The 27238-nt window shown below is 36.3% G+C and overlaps 4 protein-coding genes and 1 long non-coding RNA gene across 5 annotated transcripts; 1 reads left to right on the forward strand and 4 right to left on the reverse strand.

Moving 5' to 3' along the window:
* Positions 1 to 9: 9 nt before the first annotated feature.
* Positions 10 to 8607, reverse strand: LOC103947903 (26S proteasome non-ATPase regulatory subunit 2 homolog A). Its single transcript, XM_009358870.3, has 25 exons — positions 8388 to 8607; positions 7961 to 8061; positions 6914 to 7034; positions 6747 to 6806; positions 6516 to 6583; positions 6282 to 6324; positions 5929 to 5994; positions 5418 to 5456; positions 5239 to 5321; positions 4593 to 4707; positions 4298 to 4372; positions 3581 to 3739; positions 3254 to 3361; positions 3057 to 3161; positions 2831 to 2971; positions 2652 to 2756; positions 2118 to 2339; positions 1791 to 1904; positions 1500 to 1715; positions 1205 to 1264; positions 1011 to 1124; positions 831 to 916; positions 619 to 727; positions 342 to 520; positions 10 to 259 (listed from the first exon to the last, which is right to left on the reverse strand). Exons 1-25 carry the CDS (start codon positions 8505 to 8507, stop codon positions 184 to 186), a joined length of 2685 nt encoding a protein of 894 aa, XP_009357145.2. The 5' UTR covers positions 8508 to 8607; the 3' UTR covers positions 10 to 183.
* A 1787-nt stretch (positions 8608 to 10394) lies between these two features.
* On the forward strand, positions 10395 to 11709 carry LOC103947904 (histone H3.3-like). Its single transcript, XM_009358871.2, has 4 exons — positions 10395 to 10702; positions 10809 to 10887; positions 10994 to 11070; positions 11251 to 11709. Exons 2-4 carry the CDS (start codon positions 10816 to 10818, stop codon positions 11510 to 11512), a joined length of 411 nt encoding a protein of 136 aa, XP_009357146.1. The 5' UTR covers positions 10395 to 10702; positions 10809 to 10815; the 3' UTR covers positions 11513 to 11709.
* Positions 11710 to 12840: 1131 nt separating this feature from the next.
* LOC103947906 (protein E6) lies at positions 12841 to 13839 on the reverse strand. The gene has a single exon (XM_009358873.3). The coding sequence runs from the start codon at positions 13796 to 13798 to the stop codon at positions 12914 to 12916; it is 885 nt and encodes a 294-aa protein (XP_009357148.2). The 5' UTR covers positions 13799 to 13839; the 3' UTR covers positions 12841 to 12913.
* Positions 13840 to 16283: 2444 nt separating this feature from the next.
* LOC125469308 lies at positions 16284 to 19037 on the reverse strand. The gene is made up of 3 exons (XR_007251653.1): positions 18733 to 19037; positions 18226 to 18275; positions 16284 to 16655 (listed from the first exon to the last, which is right to left on the reverse strand). It is a non-coding gene; the product is annotated as an uncharacterized LOC125469308 (long non-coding RNA).
* A 2510-nt stretch (positions 19038 to 21547) lies between these two features.
* Positions 21548 to 27236, reverse strand: LOC103947907 (probable transcription factor GLK1). The gene is made up of 6 exons (XM_009358874.3): positions 26123 to 27236; positions 25549 to 25689; positions 24729 to 25172; positions 22667 to 22726; positions 22329 to 22451; positions 21548 to 21986 (listed from the first exon to the last, which is right to left on the reverse strand). The coding sequence occupies exons 1-6, from the start codon at positions 26807 to 26809 to the stop codon at positions 21837 to 21839; spliced, it is 1605 nt and encodes a 534-aa protein (XP_009357149.2). The 5' UTR covers positions 26810 to 27236; the 3' UTR covers positions 21548 to 21836.
* Positions 27237 to 27238: the final 2 nt, after the last annotated feature.

Below are 27238 nucleotides of genomic sequence, written 5' to 3' on the forward strand. Positions count from 1 at the left end.
GCAAATCAATGGTAGAACTGTAATTGATCGGTCGCCGAAGGGTATATGAGTAATTAAAACTCAAAGTAATAAAGAACCATGTTACAAAATCAACGGTCACTGAATGCTTCCATGAAAAATAGAGCATTCGTCAAAGATTACATACTCTCCAGACAGTTTGTTGGGTGGACTGGACTGAATTAATTAGTTATCTTCCCTGTAGTCTGGATTCTCTTTCAGGATCACGAACCCTTCCAAGATTGGGGACAGGGGGATGTACCTGTAAAAAACCAGTTGTTAGTGTGTTAGAGCGGTGCAACAGCAAGTCAGCGAAGCGTAAACACCACGGAGAAAAATCATACTTTTCAGTAGCCAGCTCCGCTCTATCACCCGCAGCGAGAAGAACTGGTGTCGAGTGGGTCTGGAAACCAGTGATCGTTTTGGGACGACCAGCCTGGCCAACCACATCAACAGCTTGTCCCACTCGAACAGGGACGGACAGTGGTTTGAGATTCTCATCCACGGTCAACAGCATTCTCGGCTAGCACAAGAAAAGTAATTACCAATATGACGTGAGAAAGACCAGATTTAATAACCGGAGAAAGCTGCATATAAAGAAGAAAGTGATCAAACACCAACCTGCATTGCCAAAACAATAAAGTAGAGAATGTAATGATATTTCCCCAGAATGATGGCTTTCATATCAAGACATGCATGCAGCAAGGTAATAATTCCAGCAAGTGCCGTCCTGTAAGTAGAAAGATAGTTTATAGATGTTAGACTAAGCCACCAAGCACCATTCTGTCAGAAGTAGAAATGACGAGTGTATTTGCAGCCACAAGGTTACTCACGGTGATAGCAAGAAGCGATCAGAATGGTATGGATTTAGAGTTAACAAACCCTTTCCCAAATGTACAAGACCTTGAGCAATTCGCACCTGCAGACAGTGGCCGAAGATATTATATAACTGCAGACTGGAAAACTCAAGAGGAAAACAAAAGAACAAAAAGATAGGACTCAAGATGTATTACACAGAAAAGAAGGCTCGCATCTTTGTAGTAATAACTTGAAAGATTGCGAAGCATGCCAGCTATTCTAGCGTTGTTGGTTCCCGCGCCTAGCAAACCTAATGAAATCACTGCAGCCTGAAGAATCCAAATGGAATATTAGACTCGCTATGAAATACGTGCCAACAATGGAGATATTGAATGCCGTAATATGTTACCATTGCTACTTCTGAATCTGTATCGTGGCTAAGCCTGCTCAATGTGTCCATAACATTGACCTGAAGGAAACACCCAAATAGAACAGTGAAAAAGGCAACTATAACCCAAGTAACTTAACTTCCCAATTTAGAATCACTAGTAAAGATAAGTATTTCAAAAATCACTGTTCCATGTCTATTCCAACTCTCGATACATGAATGGTTAGATTTCAAGGGCAGTTGAGGAAGCATTGGAAGTAAAAGTTTTACTTTTAAAGGCGTTTAACTATCACAATGGATGTAACCAGATTATTACCTTTGGATTTGATATGCACAGGAGACCAAGTGCCAACGGAACTGCCCGACGGATATTTTGTTCTCCGTATTGTAAAAGATGCTCTAACGAACGAATCGCCATTTCAACTCCCAATTCTTCAGCCATTGATATCATAGCAATTCCAAGAACAGCGGGTCCCTGGTGAGTTTCATTTTTCTCAAGATGTTGTGAACAATGACCGAGAAGGTTTTGGACCTGCATGAGAAAGGAGTTCCCAACTTCATACATGTGGCAGAATCAAATGAGATTTTAGTAGCCTTAAAATATTACCTTAAGAACATTGCCTGTTCCTGCATAAGCACAAGAAAGCAAAGTCATATCACAATGCTTTCTTATTTTTTCATTAAATGTCTTTGAAACTTCGGCAGTGGCCTCCACGCTTTCCTGTGAGAAAGTAAATTCCAAAAACCATTAGAATCATGAACTATTGCGTTCAACATTGTAATGTCTTTGGGCACAATGACTTTAACAAAACAAGCTTAAACTACACAACAAACATCAAACGAAACTAAAATCAAGTAGGAAAGAAAAGAACATGATTTTACAAAATGCAGAAAGAATAAACAATGAATTCCAGGAAGTTCAGCATGATTTTACCTGCTTCCCAAGGTACAGAAGTCCAAGGCTGAGGGGAATCAACCGAGCAAGGGGCTCCCCCAACTCCGAGTCACTTCGGTCCATTAGTGCAAATATGATTGCCTGCGCAACCTCTTCATTGCAGGAACCAACGTATACCAACCCCAATGAGATTGCAGTAAATGTGACCACGTCAAGGGGGGCTTTTGCATCATTAAGTATAGGAGTCAGCTTACTACGTATCTGAAAAAAGAAGGATAAGTTAGCTTTAAGTGGAAATTAACATTCAACAACAGATCAATCCACACTCTAACCAAACTAACAAACTCCTCCTGCATGCATTGCCCACTGCCCCCTCCAACAAAAAAAAAAAAACCTTTAATGATCAGATCAACACATGTTACAAATCCAAGGACAGTAGTGATTAAAGAAGGTTTGACAGACTCCTCTCATTTGATTCTTGAACCAAGAATGATACATAGAGTTGGTCCATTTCAATGGAAAATTTTCCGTGGCCTGCCAGATGTATCAACAGGAAAGGCTAAGACACTTTACCTGCTCATTCTGAGCACCAGCGTATGCAATCCCAAGGCCCATTATAGCACCAATCCGGATAAATGGATCCTCTTTATCAATGTACTCACCAAGAAGTGCCAGCGCCTGTAGAAGGAATTAAGATTCAGAGATACATTTCTAAGGTTGTATTCCATAGATGAAAAGATTGAGGTACCCACAGGATCACAATCATTCTTGATACTGCAATTGACAATCCCAACCCCTAACAATGCACCAGCAATAACATGGGTATCCTTGCTGTGGAAGTACTTGTCAATTTGAGCAAGTCCAGAGTCAACATCCCACAATAAAATCATACCCTGTCAAGAAGAATAACAAGGAAGAATGTAAAATGCAGTTTAAAATAAGATGATGAAATGAGCAAGGCAATAAAGTCATGCATACCAAACTTGCTGCAGCACTGGTCTTCCCATGCTCTTTATTCTTGAAAAGCCAGTTTCCTGAAGAGCCTCCACTTGAGGCATCTGATGGGACTGTCATCAACTTATCCTGCACCAAAACGAAGTATCAAAGAACGTATGTCAATCAGCTCCGCAAATCGACGACTTTTTAGCAGATATATCAAGTGTGAAAATTTTTACCTGACCAAATCCGGCATTTACAAAAGCGTTAACAAATGTTGCAGCCAAGTTCTGTCTTGCTGAATCAACACTAGCACCAGCACTTGCCCGGCCATCAAGTAAGTGTGCCTAATTAAAAGTTCCAAGACAGTATAATTATCAGAGAAGGGATAAGAAGGATAACAAAGAAGCAACTTTAATAAATTACACAACCGCAATGAATAAAACACAGTTATATTGCATTTATTTTCACTAAACATGCCACAGAAACACAGATTTATTCCCACAAATATTTTAGATATGCATATCATTCTAGATCAAGCATTACAAATAATCAAAAGTTCAAACCTTGTAAATGTCCTCTGGAGTTTTAGTCTCCATGACCTCAATGTCACGAGCAAGAGTAAGATAACCTTCACTTAGCTTAGTATTGTTGATAATATCCTGCAATGCTTCTCTGTCATCATCCTCCGCAACCATCTCATCATCAAGCTCAAAACTAATACCCTGCATGAATTATAAATGTGATTAAAATTAGTATGATTAAGAAAACACGCATAAAAAATATACCATACAACATTACTGTCCAATGATACCTTTTCAGGAAAAGTGCACAAAATACTTCCAAGGCTAATATGAATATCATGCCCCCACTTATCTTATGATAACAAGCCAAAGAGAGAGAAACAATAAGGAACAAGAGGACACACTGCCCCACCCAGAACAAACCCATCACAGTTCGCTCTTATTGTCAAGGAATCAAGCTAAATTTAGCCATGAATGTATCATCAGAAGGGTATATAACTCTATTTCAGAACATTACTTAGAATGTTTTAACAAGGAACAAAAAGCATGCATTCCTTCATATAAAGAAGAAAGTAATGCTACACTTACCACATTTTTCATACCACATTTGTACGACATCTCTAATAGAGGTAGGGCCCACCAATACAAGTGGGTCCTACCTCTATTAGAGAGGTAGTACAAAATGTGGTACGAAAAATGTGGTGAGAGTAGTATTTTAGTAGAGAAGGAAATGAAAACTAAGGAAAATTCAACACTTACATGTCGAGCAAGGATGTAACAAAATTGCTTTTTACGAAGCAGATCATCACATGATGTAAAGATGTTCTTTATATTCTGCATGCATACACTCATGATTGTTAATACCAAATAATTAGAAATATGAAAAGACCAGAGACAGGTAATTACATGTGCGAACATATACATACTGCAAAGTTCTCATTTCACAAAAAAATAATCTTCTCTGAAACCCTTAAGAATTTGAAATGTTGCATGCTCAACTATAATTTATAAATACATGGCTCAAAAAATATCAAAACTGTTGCATAGCACAAACCTGCATGTTATCAAGGTACAGTGCAATCTGAAGAGCATTTGGATATTCTTTAAATTTCATATATATCGTATATGCAATATCCAAAACTAGTACATCATCTGGTCCAGGAAGGTATCTGCAATACGTTAAGATAAGAAGAAAAAAGTCAGCACTACAGTCAAGGAGAATGAAAGAACAAATAATACAATGGCACCTGGCAGCCACTAAACATATGTCATACAAAGATTTTTTTTTTTTTTTTTTTTTTGTGTTTTGTCAATGTCATACAAAGATATGAAATGAAGAGTCTCACGAGTCTATAAAAGCAACTGATGCACGATATTCTCTGACTATAAGGACAAAAAAAAAGGCATATTATTTTTATTCCCAAATGTCCCAACTGAAACTTTTAAATCTCAACGTTTTATGGTAGTGCACTAGAAAAGGAATTATTGGCAATTAATAATAGGAAACAATAGAGAAAAAGCAATGGGATCAAATTTCGAAAGTTGACAGATTAGTTCCAGGGCATAGAGACCCAAGCTAGACTCTAAATTTCAGTTAACAACTTAAATCAGACTTCTGAATAGTCATGAGAAACTATGCCACTTTTGGCCCCATAAGAGTGTCACATGCAAAGAGAAATTTCTTAACTTCATCCGCTTACCTTGCTGAACTGGTGAGGTAGAGACAAGTTCTCTTAAAATTTGTTTTATCAACATGCTCAATTAACAGATCAAGGTCTTCAACCTAGTCATTGGTCAAATTATCAGGCCCAAGAAGACAGGGAAAGTACAAATGGCTTCACAGGCAAAGAATATTGAATAATTAATTAATAGATTTTACCTCCATTAAAAGGTCAACAGCTTCGGGTTCAGCATTGTGCTGCAATGCAGAACAAATAATTAGAAACAAAACCAACACAGTTTTCCTATTTAACATCGTCTACTGCTTACAGATTTGGATTTTCTGTCCATCTTCCAGATGGAAATTTCCCATTCAATTAAATTAAATGGCTTGAAGTGCATCAACATGAGGAGTTCGGCTTTTGAAACTTTGTGGACAATGTCTTATTATCCACTTTAAGCTGAATGATGAAATATTGCTGAATTTAAGTAATTCTTAGAACATATTTATAATATATTTCCATGCTTTTGTTTGCAATGAGACAGATAATATCTTAATACAAGCTAAAACTCTACTAAATACACAGACGAAGAGGAGCCTGATTTGGCTTTACATCATCTACCCATCTTCAGGGGGCATTTTCAAACTATCAAGGATTTATGTGTAACTTGATTGTCTACCCTAGCAAGAAGGAAAAAAATTCAAAGCGCAAACATGTTACGAATATTACCTTCATGTGAAAAGCAACAATTTGCTGCACTAGTTCCATTAATTCTTCAATTGGGGCCTCTTCACTCTGTAACGAGAATAACAAAGTAAAATTTAGAATAAATTTTTATAATGAGACCATAAACAATGACATGAAGCATTAAAGGTCTTGTCTCACTTATTTATTGACACATCTCCAGAAACAAATTTAATGATACCAAGAATAGATAAGTAAAAGAAGAATTGGCTAAGGAACAAATAACCATGCAATTTGTGTGTTTTAGCTATATTAAGCACTGCAACCATGTATTCCTAGTTACAGTAACTTTTAAATAAAAATGTTATTACATCATATATACAGGATAGACATAAAACCTGTCGCTTAGCAAATTCCTGAGCAATTTCTCCAGCTAAGTTCCTGATTACAAACAAGAAAGTCAACCAGTAGTGAACAAAAAATTTATCTTATGCCACTTCTGAACACAAATTCAGACACTAATCCCAAGGAATCTTTAAAACCCCAAAAAAAACCTAAACATATTGGGAATTATGATACTATAATACCACAAAACTTCCCTAGAGGAAAGTTCTAAACTAGATTAGTCTGACCTGACATATTCATGGCCCCATGAACCAATATCACCATCTGAACCCAACAACCTGTACTTCAAGCTTTCCTGAAAGTGGTGGACATATAGACAAGATGAACACATTTATTCTGAATATCACAAGGAAGGTGAACCAGAACTAAAATGAACAAGTATAATAGTATTAATAAATACAACCAACCAATAAGGAGAATAATTGAACAGAAATCCTAAAATAAGTATACTGGCATACCCGTTCTCCCTCAGCTGACATGGTCAGTGCCAAAACAGACAATATATCTGCTAGGTAATTCTGCAAGTACAAGAAGGTAGATTAATTACACTACAGCGAACAACATTAAAGTCGGCAGGGTACAAAAGATGAACTACACCTATTCTATGAGAAACTAATAATTATACCTTCAACTCTGATTCTGCCATTGTTTCATAGTAAGCTTTTAGAGTTCCATAATGTGGACGAAGATACTTTAATGGCTTTGGAACTGAAGTCATGGAGCTAGTTGAGGTACGGATTTCCTGCCTATGAGATGAAATTTTATGTGATGTCAGGTCACACCCTATGGGATAAAACTATATAAGAAAAAATTAATACTTCCACTCCAGGTATGGAGCGTAGTAACTGCTATGTAAAAGTAAAAAATGAATATAACACATCAATCACTTTCTACACTGACCAAAGATTGCAAAATGCTTTCAGGTGTAAATTGCATTTATAACATAATAATCATACACACACATCATAGCCATAACAGCATTGGTCAGAGTTAGAAAACCTCTGCTTTCCATAATTTTATGTTTTCTAGAAACTCTAGGTTCAGCAACAATGAAGTATAGATAAAACAATTTCCCACTGAAGACCCTTTTGGATCTTTATAGTGCCATATTCACTGCTGAGTGCTGACTACCAATGTCTCTTTACAGATTCACTAGGAGGAAAAATAGAATACCCAAAAGTCAACCCCTCTTTACCTTTGTTTCTTTGCCACAACAACAAATAATCATAAATATAAAGGGCTCAAAGATAGTGTTTTTTTTCGTTCAACAGCCCTGTAGCTATAACTTAAAAGATAGCGGATAAAGCATCAAGGAATTCAGTTCACAGTAAAAGTGTATATTTCACAGTAAAAGTGTATATTATTTTATACTTGGCTCCCTTTGAGAATATCAAGTAATTTTTTCCCTTCGAATTTCATAAATATTCTTCCACGCTATTTCCACACATTTTTTCTATTCCCTCAAAAACAGCTCAATAAAAATTGGGACTTGTGAGAAAGTATAGAATATAATTCACAAAGACAGTGGTTATCGGAGGGGAAAATGGGTGGCATAGAATGCGATTACCCATAGTGCCATAGACAGTGAAGGGTTCCTTATAAGCTAATTACATTACAAACCACTGTGCTTGATGGTCTAATACTAACTTTTAAGAGGACAAAAAGGGTCTACCTCATACTCTCTAGAGCATTCTTCTGCACACCAGGATCAGTATCCTGAACCCTCTCGACATACAACTCTAATTGGTTCTTCAACTCCAAATCCTCCTCAGACTGCACGGAAATCCAATGCAGCTCAATTAAAGAAGCAAATTTTCATTGAATACTAAATAGTAAACACCCTTGTTAATCAATTTAACAGTCGAACACATGGGAACTCTTGGACTAATCAAGAAACAAATAAATTAAAAACGACTTGGATTAAGTAAAAAAAATACTCGAATTTTATATTCCAATACAGGCTTTGATACAAATAGACATGAACGAACCCTAAATATCAATGCTAGTAGAGAATTTCTAGTGCGGGAACTTCAGCTTAATAAATTTTCTGGAGAACCAAACAGGTAGTGAACGGAACCCTAACCCCTGGATTTGCTTACCAAATCCTCATCCTTCTTATCGTCCTTCTTCTTGGGATCCGTTGCGGGGACTTTAACGGTATCCTCATTGCGCTTGCCGGAGCCGCTTCCGCTTGGGGCGTTTGGATCTTGAGGTGCCATGATCGAAGTTCGTCGTCTCCTCCTTCTGCTTTCCTCTTGAACAAGAAAACCTCAGTCACACCTCTTTTCCTTTCTTTATCACTCCCTGCTGGTGGTTCATAGAAATGAAAAATAGCCTGTACTGTATTTGTTTTATTGGGCTGATGTATTGGGCCTTATATTTTAAGTTTTAACACATTTTTTTAGGAACAGTCCGATTAATGAACTTACATGGACACGGAACAGGTGATCAATGCAGACTGGTCGACCCTTGAATTTGAGAAGATAAAAGAGCGCGAATATCTTCTAGTTAAAAACTTGGTATACGTCAAGACTTAGTATTGAATTTGAGAAGATAAATGAGCGTGAATATCTTCTAGTTAAAAACTTGGTATACCTCAGGAGTTAGTATTATGGTTTAATAGTATTTCTTTTCACTTGTAAGTAACAAATCTTAGGTTAATATTTCTCTTCACTTGTAAGTAACATATCTTAGGTTCAATTCTCACCAAAGGTGAATTTGAATCACATTATTGTTAACTAATTGTGAGGCTTAGAGCACTCTTCCATCCATTTAGTGTAAATAATATCGTTTGTTTCTGTCAATATTCGAAAACAATTAGAAGCAAGAAGACATACTCGGCTTCAGTGTTCGTTAGAAACATGAACGGAGGAACCACCATGGTTGGGTAAGTTCCATAATTTTTTGGAATAGCATGGATATGCACCATATTACGAAGTTGGTGAAACGAATATAACCATGTCAATTTTCATCTTATATGTTTTTGAAATTTAGCTTTTGGTCATTGTTTGCTTTTAAACTATCTTATTCTTAAGATAATATTATGTGAAACAACTTGTCTGATGATGAAACTGCCTTAGTTGCATTCCTACCTAAAGGGAAAGCCAACTACAGCAACGGTGGAATCGTTAACGTGTAAGGCAAAATTTAATGAGTTCAATGCAAAGACAAGATCATTTAGCGCGACGAAGATCAAATTATTATGTTTAACAAATTCAACTCTCAAACATAGTATCATCAGTGAAGGAGATTCCAATCACGTTCAATGGCTTAACATAGTGTCATTCAGTGAAGGCAGTAGCAATCATGTTGAACGCTTTAACATAGTACTATTTGGAAAAGGCAATAACAATCAAGTTCCAAGAACAATGTGCTTAAGTTGTATAGAAAAATTGCCCGATTGAATATGACACACTTGACACAGGGTGGACTTGGTCAAGGTTTCAATAACAACGGTAATCTCCCAATTTAGCATAGTTCAAATTTTAACAATATCATCAATTATAGAAGACCACTTATTATCTTTCTATCATTCCTTTATATCATTAAAGAAGATGGTTTTCATCTCATCAATGAAAATGAAAATTTTAATAGTCAACGCAACTTTGCTAATCCGGATTGTCGTACAATAGTCGACAGGGAAAAGCTATTTAACTGACGGAAGTTTCTCGTCGTTGAAAAAAGGTATTTCCGACGGCGTTTACATGACTATTTTTTTACTGACAAACTTCCGTCGGCTTATATAGTTTGTGACAATTGTTAGTTTTAGAGGACAATTCTTGTTCATCTCGTAAGTTTTTTTTTTTTTTCCAGTAGTGCCCTCACTTGTCTCCACGTCCAAATTTATTCGTAGTGAGTGACTGAGGGAGGGCCTGATAACCAAAACCATATGTAGGTGATTGCAAAATTAAATGTTAAAATCACTAGAAAACAAATAAAGTGAAAAAAAATTGATAAACTTTTTTTTACCGAAAATAGAAGAAAGATTTATCTTCTTCTCATAATTTCTAGTGCTCGACGTGGATTTATGGGTTCATGACAGTTTTCTTTTCGTTACTTCCAGTTTTTTTTTTTTTTTCTTTTTCTTTTTTTTTTTTCCTGTTTTATCTCTTTTATTTGTTAAGCTTTCCTAATCACGAATCCCTCACAAATTCTCTCACAAAAGAAACACAAATAATTTACGTTGGCAATCCACGAATCAGCAATTTAGCCAATCAGAGACAAATCACGAGGATTAAGATATTTCTGAAATTAAAATCCCCCTCCAAACCGTAGTTATTGCCGAAGACTTGTAGCCCACGTTTTCAACCGCCTCTACCACTATAAATAACCGTTTTCTCATTCCCTCCTTCTATCTCATTCGCGACTTGACGAAGTGTGAATATCAAAACCCTAATTTCTCCCCTCTCGAAAGGTTCGAGTTTGTTATCTTCCAATTTGTTTGAGTTCGTTATCTTTGTGTTTCTTTCTGATCGGTTCTTCGTCACTCTGATTTTCAAATTCTTTTGCGTCTTTTATAGTGAAGAAATGGCTCGTACGAAGCAAACTGCTCGCAAATCGACCGGCGGTAAGGCTCCGAGGAAGTCACTTGCCTTCAAGGTGCGTCGTTAGGGTTTCTAATGTCTAGAAAATTAGAATTGATAATTGCAAGCGATTTTTCCCGGTTTATTTGATCTAAGTTGCTAATTGTTTTAATTTTGTATAGGCTGCAAGGAAATCAACACCCACAACCGGAGGAGTCAAGAAGCCTCACCGCTACCGCCCTGGAACCGTCGCTCTTCGGTGTGTTTTCAAATCAATTCAGTTCAATCTTCTGAATCCAATTCTTGAATTTTATTATATGTATCGTATGTGTTCTTTGAATTTCGTTATCTGCACCGTGTTCCTGAATTTTGGTACGCGAATGTTCTTGAATTTTGTTACCTGAATCGTGTTCTAATTCAATTTTATATTAACTTACAGCGAAATTCGAAAGTACCAGAAGAGCACTGAGCTTCTTATCCGCAAGCTGCCGTTCCAACGCCTTGTTCGCGAACTCGCACAGGACTACAAGACGGACCTCAGGTTCCAGAGCCATGCTATTCTTGCTCTCCAGGAAGCTGCGGAGGCTTATTTGGTTGGACTGTTTGAGGACACCAACCTTTGCGCCATTCATGCCAAAAGAGTTACCATAATGCCAAAGGACGTTCAGCTCGCTAGGAGGATCCGTGGTGAACGTGCTTAAACGCGCATGTTTGTTTTATAATTAATTTCTTAGTTTAGGAATTTAGGCATTGCCATACAATTGGAGTTACTTTGTTTTGGTCAAATTGCCATACGTTTAGATTCAAGTACCGATATTTCGGGCATGGATTTTGGAATATTGCAGTAGTTGCTTATATTTTGGTTGGAAATTTATTATGTTGATACATCATACATCTGTGCTTTTCTTCCTTTCCTGCTTTTAAATTGTTATTTATTTCTTCGTTTGTTTTTTTTTTCCTACTTTGATTGCTCATTGGAGATTGGATTGGTTGAATGTATCCGTTTATTGTCAATGGTGTTCTGCATTGTACCTGGAATCATACAGTGATTGCTGAGTGCTCAGTTCAACATTTTCTAAATTAGTGCCTGCGCAAGACGAGATGAAAAGAAGAATAGAACAGCACACTCTTTTTTTTACCAGAAATAGCATGCATATTGTCATTTCATCGAGTCTTGGTAGGTCTGAAATCATTTGGAAAGGCATACTGCACACCTTCAAAAAGGCAACACCCAAGTCATCCATAGAGATTCACTCGAGTTTGGAGGGTCAGCTGACCCCCCTTGCCCTTAAGTCGGTCCACCCCTGGGTGGGTGGCAAGAAATTTTGCGGGTCTATTTCAATGTGCGGGTGGTTGTGACCAATTTCATTGCGAATTGAGTATCATGGCCTAGGCGGAAGCCGGTGAGGGCGGGTGGCTTGTGTGGAGAAGGGATTTATCAAGGTTGATATAGAATCTGATTCTCAGAGCCTTGTGGGAGTGGTTACCTAGAGGTGAAGTTTAGCCGGAGGCTACGATTGAAATTTTTCCATACAACATACACTGTTTGAAGCAACACTTGAGGTCAGTAGAGTTCTTGTTTGTTTAAATTATTTTAAAAATAGGGGTAAAAAAAAGCTAGAGTAAAATATGTGTTTGGTAGTTCAATGATGTGGCATCCGATGTATACGTCTCTAATCCAATTCAATAAAATCTTCTATCGTTGGACAAAAGAACAAGATGAGATCATTTGCCTAGCTAGCTAACCCAATGACTCTTTAACTAATATGAATTCAGACTAAACCTTCTAGATATAACAAAATGAAAATAATGTGACATTAACATGGCACTGGCACCCATATAATTTATAACAGTTGAGCTGATGTTTTTAAAAGGGAAAACAGTATTTCTATTTACACCAACAAATCATCTTTGGACACTCATCCATATAAATATATTCGAAAGTATGAAGCATTGGCGAATTAGAAACTTGTTAGGAGTGAAAGGGTTTAATTTTTATAGCGAAAACATATACAAAAGACAAATAGAATTCCAAAACAAACCATAAAATCTCTTATATATTGATTAAGTTTTCAACGCACACCTAAAAACATGAATATCATTTAGGGCACATATCCTTGGGTCTTCTGGTACTTATCATACTCCTCCATGGTGTTGAACTCATTGGAGCTGTGACTGTTGCTGTAGTAGCGCTCAACATCATTTCTGTTACTTCCTCTCCCATCTGATTCGTAGTTACCATTGAAATTATTATTTTTAATCTCATTCTTCACATCATGATAGTATTTACCATTTTCCAGAAACCTTGTATCACTCATCCCTTGCTGTTCACTAATCTCATTGCCTCCACCCAGGGGATTGCGGTTGTAGCCTCCTCTGCTATCGTAGTTTTTGACGTAGTAACTGTTGCCGGTGTAGCCAATGTCCTGATTACTAATCCCTTGCTGTTCACTAATCCCATTGCCTCCACTCGGGGGACTGCGGTTGTAGCCTCCTCTGCCATCGTAGTTTTTGACATAGTAGCTGTTGCCGGTGTAGCCAGTGTCCTGATTAATGTTGTCCTTGTTGTACAAGTTGGTGCTTTCGTAATTACCTTTCGGATGATCAAAACTTTCACCGCTAAGTTCTTCACTCAAGATTTGATCTTCAACATCAGTAATTGTGGTTGGAGTCTCCTTCGTGGAAGGGGAATTGGTCGAGCCAAGACCATACAGGGCGCTGTTGCTGCCATGGTCTCTTTCGGTGTAACTTGGTGTCGGTACCGGTGTTGGTACTAGTTCCGGTGCCTCTGCTACTACTTGTAGTGCTGGCGCTGGTGCTTCGGCCTCCGCCTCCATAACATAATTATCGTTGTTGTTGTTGTTGTTGTCGTTGTGGGTGACCTTGCTGAAGGACACGCTCTGTCTAGCATGAATGATGTGTATAAAGGAAGAGCAAACTAGCACCAGAAGGAAGAAAAATGGAAGTGGTTTTGCAAAGGAAGCCATTGCTTTTAGGGTTTAGGACTTGGTGGTGTAATGTCTTGTATTTTTGAAGCTTATTTATAGAGCGGATTTTGCTGTGCTTGTGTCGTCTAACTAATTGGCCGAGCAATTATGCGTAGATTGAGGAAGGGGATCCATGTGGGGTTTGAAAATAAAGGGATATGGGGCACGCTGCATGTGCAATCCATGACGCATGACTCTCAGTCAAAAGCCTATGGAAACATATTTTCCCTTTTCCTTTAGTTATGCAACCTAAGGGTCCTACATTGATATAATTTCAAGGGGTAATACTAGAAAGACTAAATTTGTAAACAAAATTAACAAATTAAATGATGTGTCACCAACAAAAATTAGCACGTTTATTAACGCTTTAAGTAATAAACCAATCATCAACTTTTATTTCCTCTAATTTTAAAAAAAATTTCTACAAATTTAATTTCTCTAGCATTACCCAATTTGAAAACCTCAAAGTGCAATGTAAAAAAAATTAAAGCCTCTTAACCCATTTTAAAAATCACCTCAAATCTGAAGATTGCAAAATGTAATTAGTTGTTAGATCTTTTACATAATTTTTAAAACATGTTATACCACTAAATTAGTCTACTTTTAATAGTTGAGATGCAAGCCAAACACTATATACACATATGTGTATGAATCAATAATTAATAATAAATATACACCTTATTTAGCTTCTCACATACTTTAGTTTAGCCTTGTCCGTTGTTTCTGTTAAATTTGTTTGAATCTAATGACCAAATGCAAAAAAAAAAATTGTATGAGAAGCTAAACATGCTTTGCGAAATCACCTCCCCATTCCGACTAAAGATCAACTAGTTGAGTTAGTTCTTTTTATATTTTTTTTATTGGCAGTTGAGTTAGTTAGGCAAAGAAGAATTGAAAAGGAGAAAGGAAAAAGAAAAGGACGGTGAGATGAGAGGCCCCACTCCCCATTCCCATTCTGGCTTTCCTTTGATATTGCTTGATGATGTGTTTTTTTTTTTTAAATTATGTTTGTGCTTCATGCCAAAAGAAAATCACTTAGTTTCATTTCTAAGTGAAAGATTTATTAGGTTTGAGTTTCGTAACTGGCAACTTTGACACCAATTTATTCAATCTCATGGGCCTTAGTGTAAATATTTTATTGTCACTCAATTTCTAGAAGAGAAAAACCTAATAAAACAGTATTTACAGAAGTACTGGATAAAAGCCGAGGCATGATCAAAAGGCATGGAATCTGACCCCAATAGTCATTGATTTGTTTCTAAGCAATCTTATAGTTGAATGTATTGTTGTTTGTGGCGCAATCACTGGACTAAGAATGCCTGCGTGCCTCGACATGTCAAAACATTGCGAGTGCTTTTCTTTTCAAAGGTCATATTTTTTTTTTTCTTTTGATTGCGACTCAGCTCCAGAAATGGTGGGGGGAATCAGCCACTCAAGTGGGCTGTTACGAATGATGCTTTGGAAGGCCTAAATCACCACCCATCAGATCTAAAGCACTAAGAATGATCGCATAAACTTTAGACTGAAATATGTTTGTGTAAAATTAGCAATTTCTAACAAAACGCTTGAGTCTATAATTTCTTATACTAGTGCATGTTTTTGGTTTAATTATTTAAGTTTAAGTTTATCACTCGTGCTCTTGATCATAAAAATGTCAAGCATTTTAGATACACTCAAGTAAGTTCGTCATGCATATGCATTTTTTGTTATTAGGTTTATTTTGGTTCAAATACATTTAGGGTGCGTTTGTTGCACCGGACTGTCTCGGACTGGACTAGCTGCAGAGATTAAGTTGGACTGGCTTAGACTAGACTAAGCTGGATTAGCTTAGTGAAGTGTTTGGTGCAGTGTAGGAGTAAGAAGCAGGATAATGAAAACAATACTGTTCACCAATTTGGTGTTTGCCCAGACTAGGACTACATTATTGTTCTATTTTAATTGCTTTTTTATTAAAGATATTATTAAAATTAATAATATTGGATGAGAGTGAGACTCAATAAAAATACAAAAACCAAATTTTCTTGCCAACAAAAGAAACATACATGATTCAAGAGTAGCATTGTTCCAAACATCAATATAACAAAGTGTTCTCCCAACAATCGACATGGTTCAGGATGTTTTTCTTAATTATTCATCTTTGGTTTAAAGTTGTAGATTAAAGTAAAGGTTTGTTTGCTTTTTTTGGTTGTGTTTTTGCAGCTTTGTTTGCTTTGCCGTTTGCCTTATTACCTTTCATGTTGGTGTTTTTTTGAACCATGTTTAATTAAGTTGTACCGAAAAGAAAAAAATCATTAGTTCATCCCATACTGCAGCAAACATTAAAAAATACAGTGAACAATCTGTTGAATCCAAATCACAGAAATTCTAATGTATCATCTAATCAAATTGAATTCCTCTCCAATTGAGTCACCGCTGATATTAGAGCAAAGCATATGTAAAGCAAGAAAATGTATAAGTATGATTACTCAATAAATATCTGATTGACTTGACTCACTTCAATAGACATCAGATCAAGTTATGATGAAATAAACAGCAACATGAAATATCAACTATCAAGCCTTGAGTAGGGTAAAAGTGTCTTCGTCAGATGAAAAAGCTGTAACCTTGTTTGCACAAGGATCGACTTTGTTGTCATCTAGATCCTTTTCACTGTAAAAACCAGATTTTTCAGGTTCAGGCAATCCACACCACTGAAGATCAGAACTGCAGCTGGTATGCTTGGCCTATCTGCCGGATTTCGCTGCACACATAAAAAACCCACATGGATTGACTGCAAAACTTCATGTGGATTACTGGAGTCTCCTACTGATGTATCGAGCATTTCAATGGACTTGCCTTCTGTGTATAAATTCCATGCCTAAAAGATCACAACCACCAAGCGTACTGAATAAATAGAAGTACAAAGAATCTAGTAAAAATTTGACATACATGGTGAAAATAACTACATAATTACATCCAATGTGTATAAAAATATCAATCTTTCAATTGAGCATTATAATTTGACACCAAAATCAAAGGCATGAACTGCGTGAAGGGTCAAATTGAACACAATCTGAAAAAACTCAACTTAGATTCTGAAATTCACAGTCAAATCAACACAAATCCCCACCCAAGATTCTTCACCAACTGGCATTTCTTTCAAACTTCACAGTCAAATCAACACAAATCAACTTACTAATCAACGTGGGAATGACACCGGTAAGATTATTACTGTAAATGAAAAGCTCTTCAAGTGAAGCTAAATTCCCTATCTCCTCAGGCATTTCACCAAACACATAATTCTCACAGAGGTAAAGCTTTCTAAGGTTGGTCATTTTGCAGAAAATGGTCAACATTTCTCCATGAAACCTATTTGTGCACAAGTCTAGAATCTCGAGATAATGACAATTTGCCGAACCCTTACTTAACTGAATTTTAGGTAACTTCATTACTTGATTTATATAAGTTACCAAGTGCTAGAAACAAGCTTATTAAGCATTACAAATGCTTGAATTTTAGGTAACTTCATTACTTAACAAGTCCTTTTTGTGCTCAGTTTTGATTACTTACTTCTATAAGTTTTGATACTAAAAACCCAACAAGCTTGCAAGAGGAACTAAATGGAAACAAGGATTAGAGATCAAACAAGAATACTTGTATGCTCAGTTTGAATTAAGGATTATAGTTTTTTTTTTCTTTGGTCTTTTTAATCTGTTGAATCAAGAAGTAGAGGTTGAACAAAGATATTTTAAACATAATCAAACAATAAAGGCATTCAAATATGTAGCTACACAAGTCGGAAAAGAAACAAGTCGCTCATTCTATTTTCTATTTGTACAGGATATCTAACTAATTAACAAAAAAATTAGCCTTTGAGCAATCAATTTACTGCTTTTGAGGTTGCTCTTTTTGTATTCATTTTTGCCATGGAGCTCCAATCAATTTACAGCTTTTGAGGTTGCTCTATTTGTATTCATTTTTGTCATGGAGCTCCTTCTTTTATATATACAAACTCCAATGATCACAGTAGACGAATACTCAAACAAAGAAAGATAAAGATGCATCTCCCAAACGAAAATCTGAACCCATATCAAAACAGGATATAGAGGCAATGGTAAGATTATTGCTTGCAATTAAGCCCCAGAATTCATTGACTTCACATATATATTGCAATATGATTCATCAATCAAGAAGACAAACAACCCATGAACATGAGCCATTAGATGCAGGAAATTGAAGCAGGACCATTAGTTCCAACTTACAGTAGATAAACAAGATATTTTTCAGAGCATGATTCATTTTAGTTAAACCCACCTTCTTCGCTCACTACTGAAAGGACCAAAGAAGAAGTTCTTGGACACATTGAATTCAGTTAAGTAAGGAAGATTACAAATGCTCGGAGACAAAGTGCCAGACAAATTAAGTCCACTGAGATTTAGAGAAGTTACCTTGAAATCAGAACAACGAACTCCGGTCCAATTGCAAGGATTTGAATATGCTGAATTCCAGGACACACACACACACACACCCAAAATCAGCATACCCATATAGAATGAGACACCCACACACACAGAGTACGTACATACATACAGACACATACAATCATAGACTATATACATATCAATTATTAGATGAAATTCAACGATGGTAGAACAAATATTAGATGAAATTCATATATATATATATATATATATATATATATATATATATATATATATATATATCAAATCCACTCCAGTAAAAGCCGAACTTTAATATCAATTTGAACCTAAAAATCAAAACCCTAATTTATTTTCAACTGCTCAGATCAATTATTGAAAAGTTTTCAAACCAAAACAATGAAGTCGTTCATAACCCAATAATAATTTACCAGACAAAATCGAAGTCGTTCAACGAGGTCGTTCACGATCATCAAAAGAAAATTAAAGAAGAAAATCGTCAGATTCGAAATTTACCTGACGAGGAGCAAAGGACGGCGAGCAGAACGCAGAGGACGGGGAGCAGAACGCAGAGGACGGTGAGGATGACGAGTGCGAAGGAGTAGGACGTCTTCTCTCACAGACGAGCGACAAATTTCTCTTTCTCTGGGCTTAGTAGTACCGTGAAAATTGGGGGTCCTCGCGAAGAACTCTTAGCGAAGGACTTTGTCTGGGCGAGTCCGGGTTTATCCCATTAAACTCAGTCCCTCTACCTACCAAACATGGGATTACACTAAATACTTAATCCAGTCTAGTTCAGTCCCACTTAGCGAGGCCAAACAAACACCCCCTTAGTTTTGGCTACATGGTTTTGGGCTAGAATTGATCCTGATTTGGTTATTACCGTTATTTTGGTTTGGACTTAACTATAGGTTTGGACTTGATGAATCAGCCCAATCTCCTTGTTGCCCATTTATTTAGGATGTTAGTTAACACCTAAATTGATAAGTTTGCATGTTTATCAAGTTGATAATTCCAAGTGTTTTTCAGTTTAATCCTATCGTATGCATGATTATCCTTATATGCCTTTGATCTACACAAAATAAACCTTAGCACAGCCATATATATTGAAGTCTTACGTGAGGTTTTTGCCGAATGCAGCTGCGAGATGCACTGACTAGTCTAAGAGCAGAATTTATATAGCAGCACATATATACCATTGCACTCGGATCTTGCAATTGAAATACAAAACCTATCTATAGTTTGAACATTGTTAACAACCCAAAGGATTGGTTTGCTGAGTAGTACCATAATCTGAGTTGGTTTTTCGAGATATTCCCAGCTGCTGTAGTATCTTGGGTAAGGTACATGGGAAACTCAAATTCAAATGTGGTTTATCATATTGAAGAGTTTATATTGAGTCATAATTAGCCACTTGGGATACATCCCTAGGTTTTATTTATAAAGAAAAAGCTACTGATATGAATAAGTGTTGCAACTTATGAAGCAACCATATTCTAATGCAAGGAACGGACTCCACTGCCTGCTGCAAATTGCAGAGCTATTAACTTTCAATTTAAAATGTTTTAGATTTCATTCTATAAGCCATATTAATTTAATACTTAAGATTGAATTGGATTGGATAATGATAGGATTTTTAGGTACCTCAACAAAAGAGGTTAAAATCACACAAAATACTTGCAAGAGAACAAGGTTGTTGTAGTATAAAGAACTCAAGTAAGGTCGTTTTCCGCTGGGATTATTTAAAACAATTAATGCAAAACCAAAATCTTAGTTAATTATTTGAAACAAAGATTGGAAAATGTCGATTTTGAATTTAAAAGCAATAAAAACGAATTTAAATAAAAGTAATTTAGGGAAAGCAACTAATAACCAATTAAAAAGGAAATAAATCAAAGAGAAAAGGTTTTGAGAAATAAACTTGGAAAAGCACTAGGGTTCCACCATCCCTTAACAATTCTATGTAGATTTACTAATTACTTATGAATTACCCATGCAACTTTGAAGGTTAGGTTTTCCTTATGCATATTCTACTTGTGGCATTCAAGCTAGAACGTATATCAAACATGCAATCCGTCTGTAGCATTCAGATCAAATATAAACATGCATAACTCATTATACTTTGTGAAAAACCTTTGAAAAACCATGCAACCCCTAAGACGTGGCATTCGCCTTAGGTGAAATTACAACTATCAATCACAAGAAGCAATACTCAATTCCCTGGTGGCATTCCGACCAAATTGCATCCAATTACTTATCTAAACATTCTAATGATCGCGAATTATTAAGACACAAAGACAATTTAAAGTATTAATAATTCAAAGTATGCATGCGTAAGATCATAAGCAATTAAATAAAAACTACATATACATGATAAGGCTCAAGGCATTGCCCTAGCAAAATAAAATTAGTTACGCATATTCATAATTAAAAATCAAAAGAAGTATATTAAACTAGAAAAAGATTGAAAACACCTTGTAGAATAAAGTCTGAAAATCTCTAATCTTTAGTCAAATTCTTCTTCTCAAATTTTGCGTACGTTCCCCAAACCCTAGGGCTGGCCAAAAGGGCTTATTTATACTACTCTAATTAAAATCCTCCTAGTAAAGGGTCTTAGAATACGACTAGGAAACCTAATAAATTGAAATAAAATAGGAAACATAATCCTAAATTAACTTGGTAAATTCGCCCAAAATTCTGTATAACCACGTTTTGGACTCAAATCAGCTCCAAAACTAGCCCAAAATAGCTGGATTTAAAGCTTGGACTATTCTGAACACTTCTCCAGAGGCCACGAATCCATCTGAGATCATCTTGGGCTCCAAAAACACAGTTTAAGCCCAAAAACATCATTTTTTTAGTAATGCACACTGCTTCTTTAATAAATCACCAGAAAATAACCGCTTGGTAGAAAAATCCCAAATTTTGATATTAACAAGCCAAGAGACACACGAACACCCTCCAATTTGAATCACTCCAAAATTCGTCTGTTTGATCATGTTTTGCTCCAGAGGAAGTTGAATGTCCTACATTAAAAATATAAGGCAAAATATCAAAATTCTACCCAAATAATTACCAAATTATACTAAGAATAGGGTAAAATATAAAATATAATATTAACTCATCAGATAACTTAGTATATTCAAAGTAAGAAATTGAGATTAGCTTTCAAATTATACCCAGGTTGAAAAAATTATATGTATTGGTTACAAGGCGTTGATATTCTACCATTTTGTTCTTTCATCATATCTCGAATCTAGTGAGTCTATACTTTTATACACTAAAACGTGACCATATAATTGTGGACAGAAAGCAAACTAACAGTGCATGGTTGAGCATAAAAAGCTTGTAGTTTATTTACTTTGAACAACCACTACAAAAATCATCCGCTTTATTCCGACATATATATGCTAATATAAGAAGGTGTCTTGTACACATATTACGAAGAAAGTAGTTTGTACTCAATTAGCTTATGGAAGAAGGCAGAAAAATGACGGGCCGAAAAGAAAGAAAAAAAAAGAAAAAAACTCGCAGAGCAGGTCGATTTGTACAATATTATCTATGAAAGGACATGTCGTCAAATTTGAGGTTTTCAACCTCTGTGTCTTGAACAAACACCATCAAGCACAGGAGGGTGGTATTTTTGGAACTCCCTGTCGTTGTAGCTCCACCATGACGGTATCAGTAGTGGGAGGTCTTAGGCCAAGAGGAAGAGGCAGCCACGGTTTCGATAAAACATCTCCAATAGCTGCATCTATGCTCTCTTTTGACTGTTACATATACAATTGAAAGAGATTAAATTGTCATCCTTAATTAGTTCTAAACTAAAGTTACTGCTAATGAGATATCAACGATTTTGAATTTATATACACAAATAATAATAAGATATCGTTCTCTAGGCCATTTGGTGACCAGGAATATTCATGGTTACTCATCTTTTGATTTAATATCAAGTGTTGAGATTAAAACATTAACAATACATTTTTTTATTCTCTATCTTTGATATCAAATCTAAAAATATTAAAAGTGAACGATCACGAATTGTTGGTTAGTTGATTACGAGAACATTTCTGCAATAAAACTCCCATGAATTAAGTGACAGACTGACTCACCGGATGAAAGTCGAGAAGAGGGTGAGGGCCAGATTGTGGTGGAGTGGGGACAGCAATGCCTGCGTGGTCTACTTTGTACATGGCATGCGGTGGAATACCCGGAACAGGTGGGGCGGGAAATCTCTGTTGCATCAAATAAGATTCAAACAAAATTAATTAAGCCAAAATATTGTTCCCTGTACAAAATACAATACAATGACATGCATTCATAAAAGATGTCGGCTAACGTATCATGTAATCTATGGAACGTTTTTTATGTTCCAAAATGTTTAAGAATTGCATTGTATTTGTACCAATAAAAACTACAAACTCCAAAAGTGTAAGGAATGACTAGTTACCGTCGGAGCAGCCAGCTGTCTCGGAAAGCACGGTGTTCCTGGAGTTAGTCCGTCCGGAACCTACACCATCAAGTCGTAATTAAATGTATTTTAGTACTCAAATTTGGGAGTTTTAATGAAAAGGGTTGGGACTAAGTTTGTTTTAACCAAAAGGTAAAAACCATCTATAATTTTATTAAATGAAAATGGCTTGAACTTTAATGAAAATGACTTAAATTTTAATAAAAATGACAAAAGTTTAATATAATAAAAAATAAAATAGAAAAAAAGAAATAAAAAAAATGACGCACATACTATTTCTAAAACTGAATGGTATTACAATATTTTTTTAAACTGAACACTATTTCTGAAAACTGAACACTAATTATTTTTGAAACTTAACACGAGTACTACATTATTCTAAAATTGAACACGGCTACTACACTATTTCTGAAACTGAACACAGGTACTATTTTTGAAATTGAACACAGGTTAGCATGCACTAAATATTTTTTTAAACTGAATATGGTATCTCTACAGGAAGTCTAAGGACCAATCTTTTCTCTCCTCTTCTTGATTTTTCTCGACACTTTCTCACATTCCAAACAACTTTTTTTCTTCTAATTTTCTTATTCTCATCAAATTTTCTCTGAATCTCTTCAATTTCTTAACTTTCTACACCAATACTTAATTTTCTTCCGTTATCAATTTAGAAACCAAGAACTAAAAAATTGTATGAATTAAAAACAAAGAAATAAAATGAAAACTAAAAAGAAAAGGCATGCCTCATGCCCGCCCTTCCACAAAACTCGATCACCATCCCTTCCCAAAACGCTCACCGCCGCTGCCCCACCCCTACACCCACCCCCCATCATCCCAACCCAGACTTGACCCACTCCCTCCCAACCATACTTGCCCCAGATGTGATTCTGAATGGCATGAAACCCACCTCAATTTGAAATTTTCATTTTAAAGGAATAAAATATGCTTGGATTATGTCAAAGTGTTATGTAGCTGAAGGATTGGTTGGCGTGCTCCTTGCATGTGCCTTTATATATGTAGGTTTTTTTTTTTCCTTTTCTCTTGTCCTTATTGTTAAATAAAGTTATTAGATGATTTTTTGTTAATATTCAAAGTTTTGAAGCCATTTCATTAGTTTTTCTTAAAAATTTAGGCTTATTTTTAGCTACACTCCTTGGAACTCCATCTTAATCTAACTTTGCCCCTACAATTCAAAAGTCACAATTTTACTCACTAAAACTCAAAATTCGTTCTACTTTGACTGTGGACCCTTCTTGTCCCTGAAACTTATTGGTCGCCTCCTAAAACATATGTGGGACCCAACACCAATAAAACTATGTCACATGTGCAATAAATTTGATTATAAATCTTCATTATGCATCAATATTCAACAATTAGAGAATATTAAGTTTAAAAGAAATTGAGAGATGAAAATATAAAATGAAATTGATTAGTCAGGCTCATCCAAATAAAAAGAAATTAATAGATCTAAAGCAATGAGCGACTTTGAGTTTTATAGAGACGACTTTCAAGTTTCAGAGAGAAAAATGAAATCAAAATTGAGTTTTAGGTGGCAAAGTGAAGTGAATTTCGAGTTTCAAAGAGTAAAGTTGTGACTTTTGAGTTACAAGTAAAAGAGATTAAAATCAAGTTACAGGGAACGTAGCTAAAAATAAGCAAAAATCTTATCTAAATTACAAGAAAGGTTCAAACTTAAGTGTAGAGAATGGAGCATACTGCTCTAGTTAACCAAGCAAGTCAACTTGTCTATAACAACTATTTTTAGTTCTTGGAGTAAAAACTACTTTTGTAAAGTTTCAAAATTTTCCTTTATTTAATTTTCAACTTTCAGTTTTTGGAAAACTGAATACAGTTACCAATTAAGGTTTTTTATTTGTTAAAAAGTATAAATAAGAGACAAAAAACTGAAAAAGGAAATGACCTAGAGATAGAGAATTATACTAAGAAGCACTTTACTTAATTAGACACAGAGATAGAGAACTAAACCAATATGTTTAGAGAGAGAGAGAGAGAGAGAGAGAGAGAGAGGGAGAGAACTTACACGCTGGTGGTGAGAGTGAGGGTGGTGCCAGTACGAAGCGTTTGGAGGAGGTGGCAGAGGAGGAGGCCATGCATGTGCAGGAGCTGGTGGTGGAGGTGGTAGTACTGGAGATGGGAAATGGTGGGGAAGATGATGCTTTGGTGGACACATGTGCATCATGGATTGGTCCATGGTGGGGTGACCCCACACATGTAAGGGTCTGGTTAACTGGTGGTGGTGTTGAGCGTGGTGCATGGGAGGAGATGTAGTACTAGTTATCGGAGGGAAACCCATGGTGGGTGCATTAAGCCAATTAGGGCTATTCATCATCATGACGTCCCTTCTACTCTTGGCTCCTGCTCCTCCTCCGGCGGCAGCTGCTGCCCCATACATTTGCCGTCTCTGGGTCCAGCTAGCTGCGTCTGCCTCACGGGCTAGCAAGTGTTTCCTATGCGACCGATATTTCTGCACATTAAATAATAATTTATAAATTTAAATGTATTGGAAAAGTCACTAAAACGAATGCCAAAATCATGAAAGAAACAAACATCTTTGTAATTCCCAAATAGATTTGTTTCTCTTTAAAGATCGAAAACCCTTATTTTATACCGCTCGTTGGAATATCAATCTGAAGGAAAATACCCTTATTTTAAACAATATATGAGAGACCTAAAATAAAACCAAAAAAAAAAAAAAATGCGACTGACAAATGAATAAGCTATATATATATCTAGTTCCATGTTCAGCGTGTATATATGTTATGTGTAAAGGCTAATTAACTAGATTAACTAGAGATGGAATAGAGTAGTATAGAATTAACTAGGTGGGGAAAATATTGTACTTGAAGGTGGCTAGCAATATTGTGGCGAGTAAGACAATCTATTCCCATAAGCTCTAGAATCCTAGAAGGGACTGCCTTATCCACCCCCAGCTGCTCTACTGCTTGCACGAATCTCCTGTGACGTTCTGGTGTCCAATCCACCTACACACAATTCAATAACCAAAATCATTTTCAATGTCAGATCCCGCACTGCATAATATATATATAATAACAAAAACTTCTTTTAAAGTTGCCAAATAATTGAAAAGATATAAAAGGAAAAACCACAAATCTATCTCTCTCTTTCTCTCTCTCTCAATTATTGCCATTCACAAGCTTGATAAGAAATGAATAAATAACAATCCGCTCCTGCGTGATTCCCGTGAATTCTTTGCAGTTGATGAAGTTTGCGAAGATCCCATGACCGACACAGAGAGAGAGAGAGAGAGAGAGAGAGAGAGAGAGAGAGAGGGAGTTGTTATCTATACATATTACATAGTACGAGCTTCTCGTATATTTCATCCAATTAAAGTAACATACTGCAAAACCTAGAAATTTAATTGATAATTGTAAAAGCCAAGCTATATATATGTACCTTAACTTTTCGCTTCCCATGAGAATTCTTGGATTGGGCTGTGGATGAAGACTTTGTTGCTAATTTCTGATCAGCTGATTCTCTTCGGGTGGATCCGGAGGATGGACGATGAGCTGCCCTAATTTCATTAATATCATATCTTTTACTCGCTAATTCTTGATTTACTCGATGATCTGGAGTAGGAGTAGTAGTACTGGAGCTGGAGTAATTTTGATTCAACCCTGAATTATTATTAGTACTCGTTATACTAACTGCGGCTGCAGCAACCTCGTCATGTCCCTGCATGTCCTCCTCCACCGGTTCTTCCACTTTGGACAACGTCGTCGTAGTCTTTGCGGTATTATAGTAATCGTCAGCAACCTCCTCTTCCTCTTTGGATGGTGTAATTGTTGTTGTGTTGGTGTCGCCGGCTGGTGCTGAAACTGAAAAGTCAAGTATTTCCGAGTCCATTTCCAAATCCGGCAACACATGTCCGTCATGGATACCAATGAAGAAGTCATCGAAGTCGATGCTATCCAGCAGATTCCCCATTCCCATTCCCCCGGAAAACTCTGGGAAATCAAGCACCGCGTTATTTCCGCCATTAAAAGCAAAGCTACTCTCCACGTCACCATCATCGCCTAATTGTTTTTCATCTTTGAGCTGGTGGTGATGATGACCCTCCCGCAAAGGTGATAAAATAAGCATCAAGCAATTATTTCTGATTAATTTCTGGATGCAAAAAAATAATACCAAAATTAACAGCGGTAGTAGCTAATAAATCAGCTAGTCTGCTGAAAAATAATTTCAAGCACACGGCTCGTCCTCTAGGGTTAACAGCTAGCCAGTAAGTACTGCTCCGTCGGAGTAGCTATGCTCTTTTCCCGTCCGGTTGGTACTGTATAAAGAATGAAGGATGTAAGTGGAGAGTAGAGGAGGCAAACAAGTTGTGTAATGAGGTTGGATACCCTCAAGGGTTTTTGTTGCTTTTGCAGTTGGTAGTGGGAGTCTACAGAGGTCGGATGGATCTCAACCACAATTTGTGTTGAGATCTCTCTCTCTCTCTCTCTCTCAGAGATTTGTTTTCGCGTTTTTGTTTTATATGGGACTGCTATGTATAATATTTCCTTTGTTATT

The sequence above is a fragment of a genome, unplaced genomic scaffold (genome assembly GCF_019419815.1).
Source record: "Pyrus x bretschneideri cultivar Hongxiangsu unplaced genomic scaffold, Pyrus_bretschneideri_v1 Contig41, whole genome shotgun sequence".
NCBI classification, from domain to species: Eukaryota; Viridiplantae; Streptophyta; class Magnoliopsida; order Rosales; family Rosaceae; genus Pyrus; species Pyrus x bretschneideri.

Coding starts and splice junctions, on each gene's coding strand:
- LOC103947903 (XM_009358870.3), bottom strand. CDS start 8,507: ATGGCACCTCAAGATCCAAACGCCCCAAGCGGAAGCGGCTCCGGCAAG. Junction 3,362..3,580: donor CTCCAGAGGACATTTACAAG/GTTTGAACTTTT, acceptor ACTTTTAATTAG/GCACACTTACTTGATGGCCG. Junction 3,162..3,253: donor TAAATGCCGGATTTGGTCAG/GTAAAAATTTTC, acceptor GTTTTGGTGCAG/GATAAGTTGATGACAGTCCC.
- LOC103947904 (XM_009358871.2), top strand. CDS start 10,816: ATGGCTCGTACGAAGCAAACTGCTCGCAAATCGACCGGCGGTAAGGCT. Junction 10,888..10,993: donor GGAAGTCACTTGCCTTCAAG/GTGCGTCGTTAG, acceptor AATTTTGTATAG/GCTGCAAGGAAATCAACACC. Junction 11,071..11,250: donor CCTGGAACCGTCGCTCTTCG/GTGTGTTTTCAA, acceptor ATTAACTTACAG/CGAAATTCGAAAGTACCAGA.
- LOC103947906 (XM_009358873.3), bottom strand. CDS start 13,798: ATGGCTTCCTTTGCAAAACCACTTCCATTTTTCTTCCTTCTGGTGCTA.
- LOC103947907 (XM_009358874.3), bottom strand. CDS start 26,809: ATGCTTATTTTATCACCTTTGCGGGAGGGTCATCATCACCACCAGCTC. Junction 22,452..22,666: donor GACAGCTGGCTGCTCCGACG/GTAACTAGTCAT, acceptor TTGATGCAACAG/AGATTTCCCGCCCCACCTGT. Junction 21,987..22,328: donor CTCTTCTCGACTTTCATCCG/GTGAGTCAGTCT, acceptor TATATGTAACAG/TCAAAAGAGAGCATAGATGC.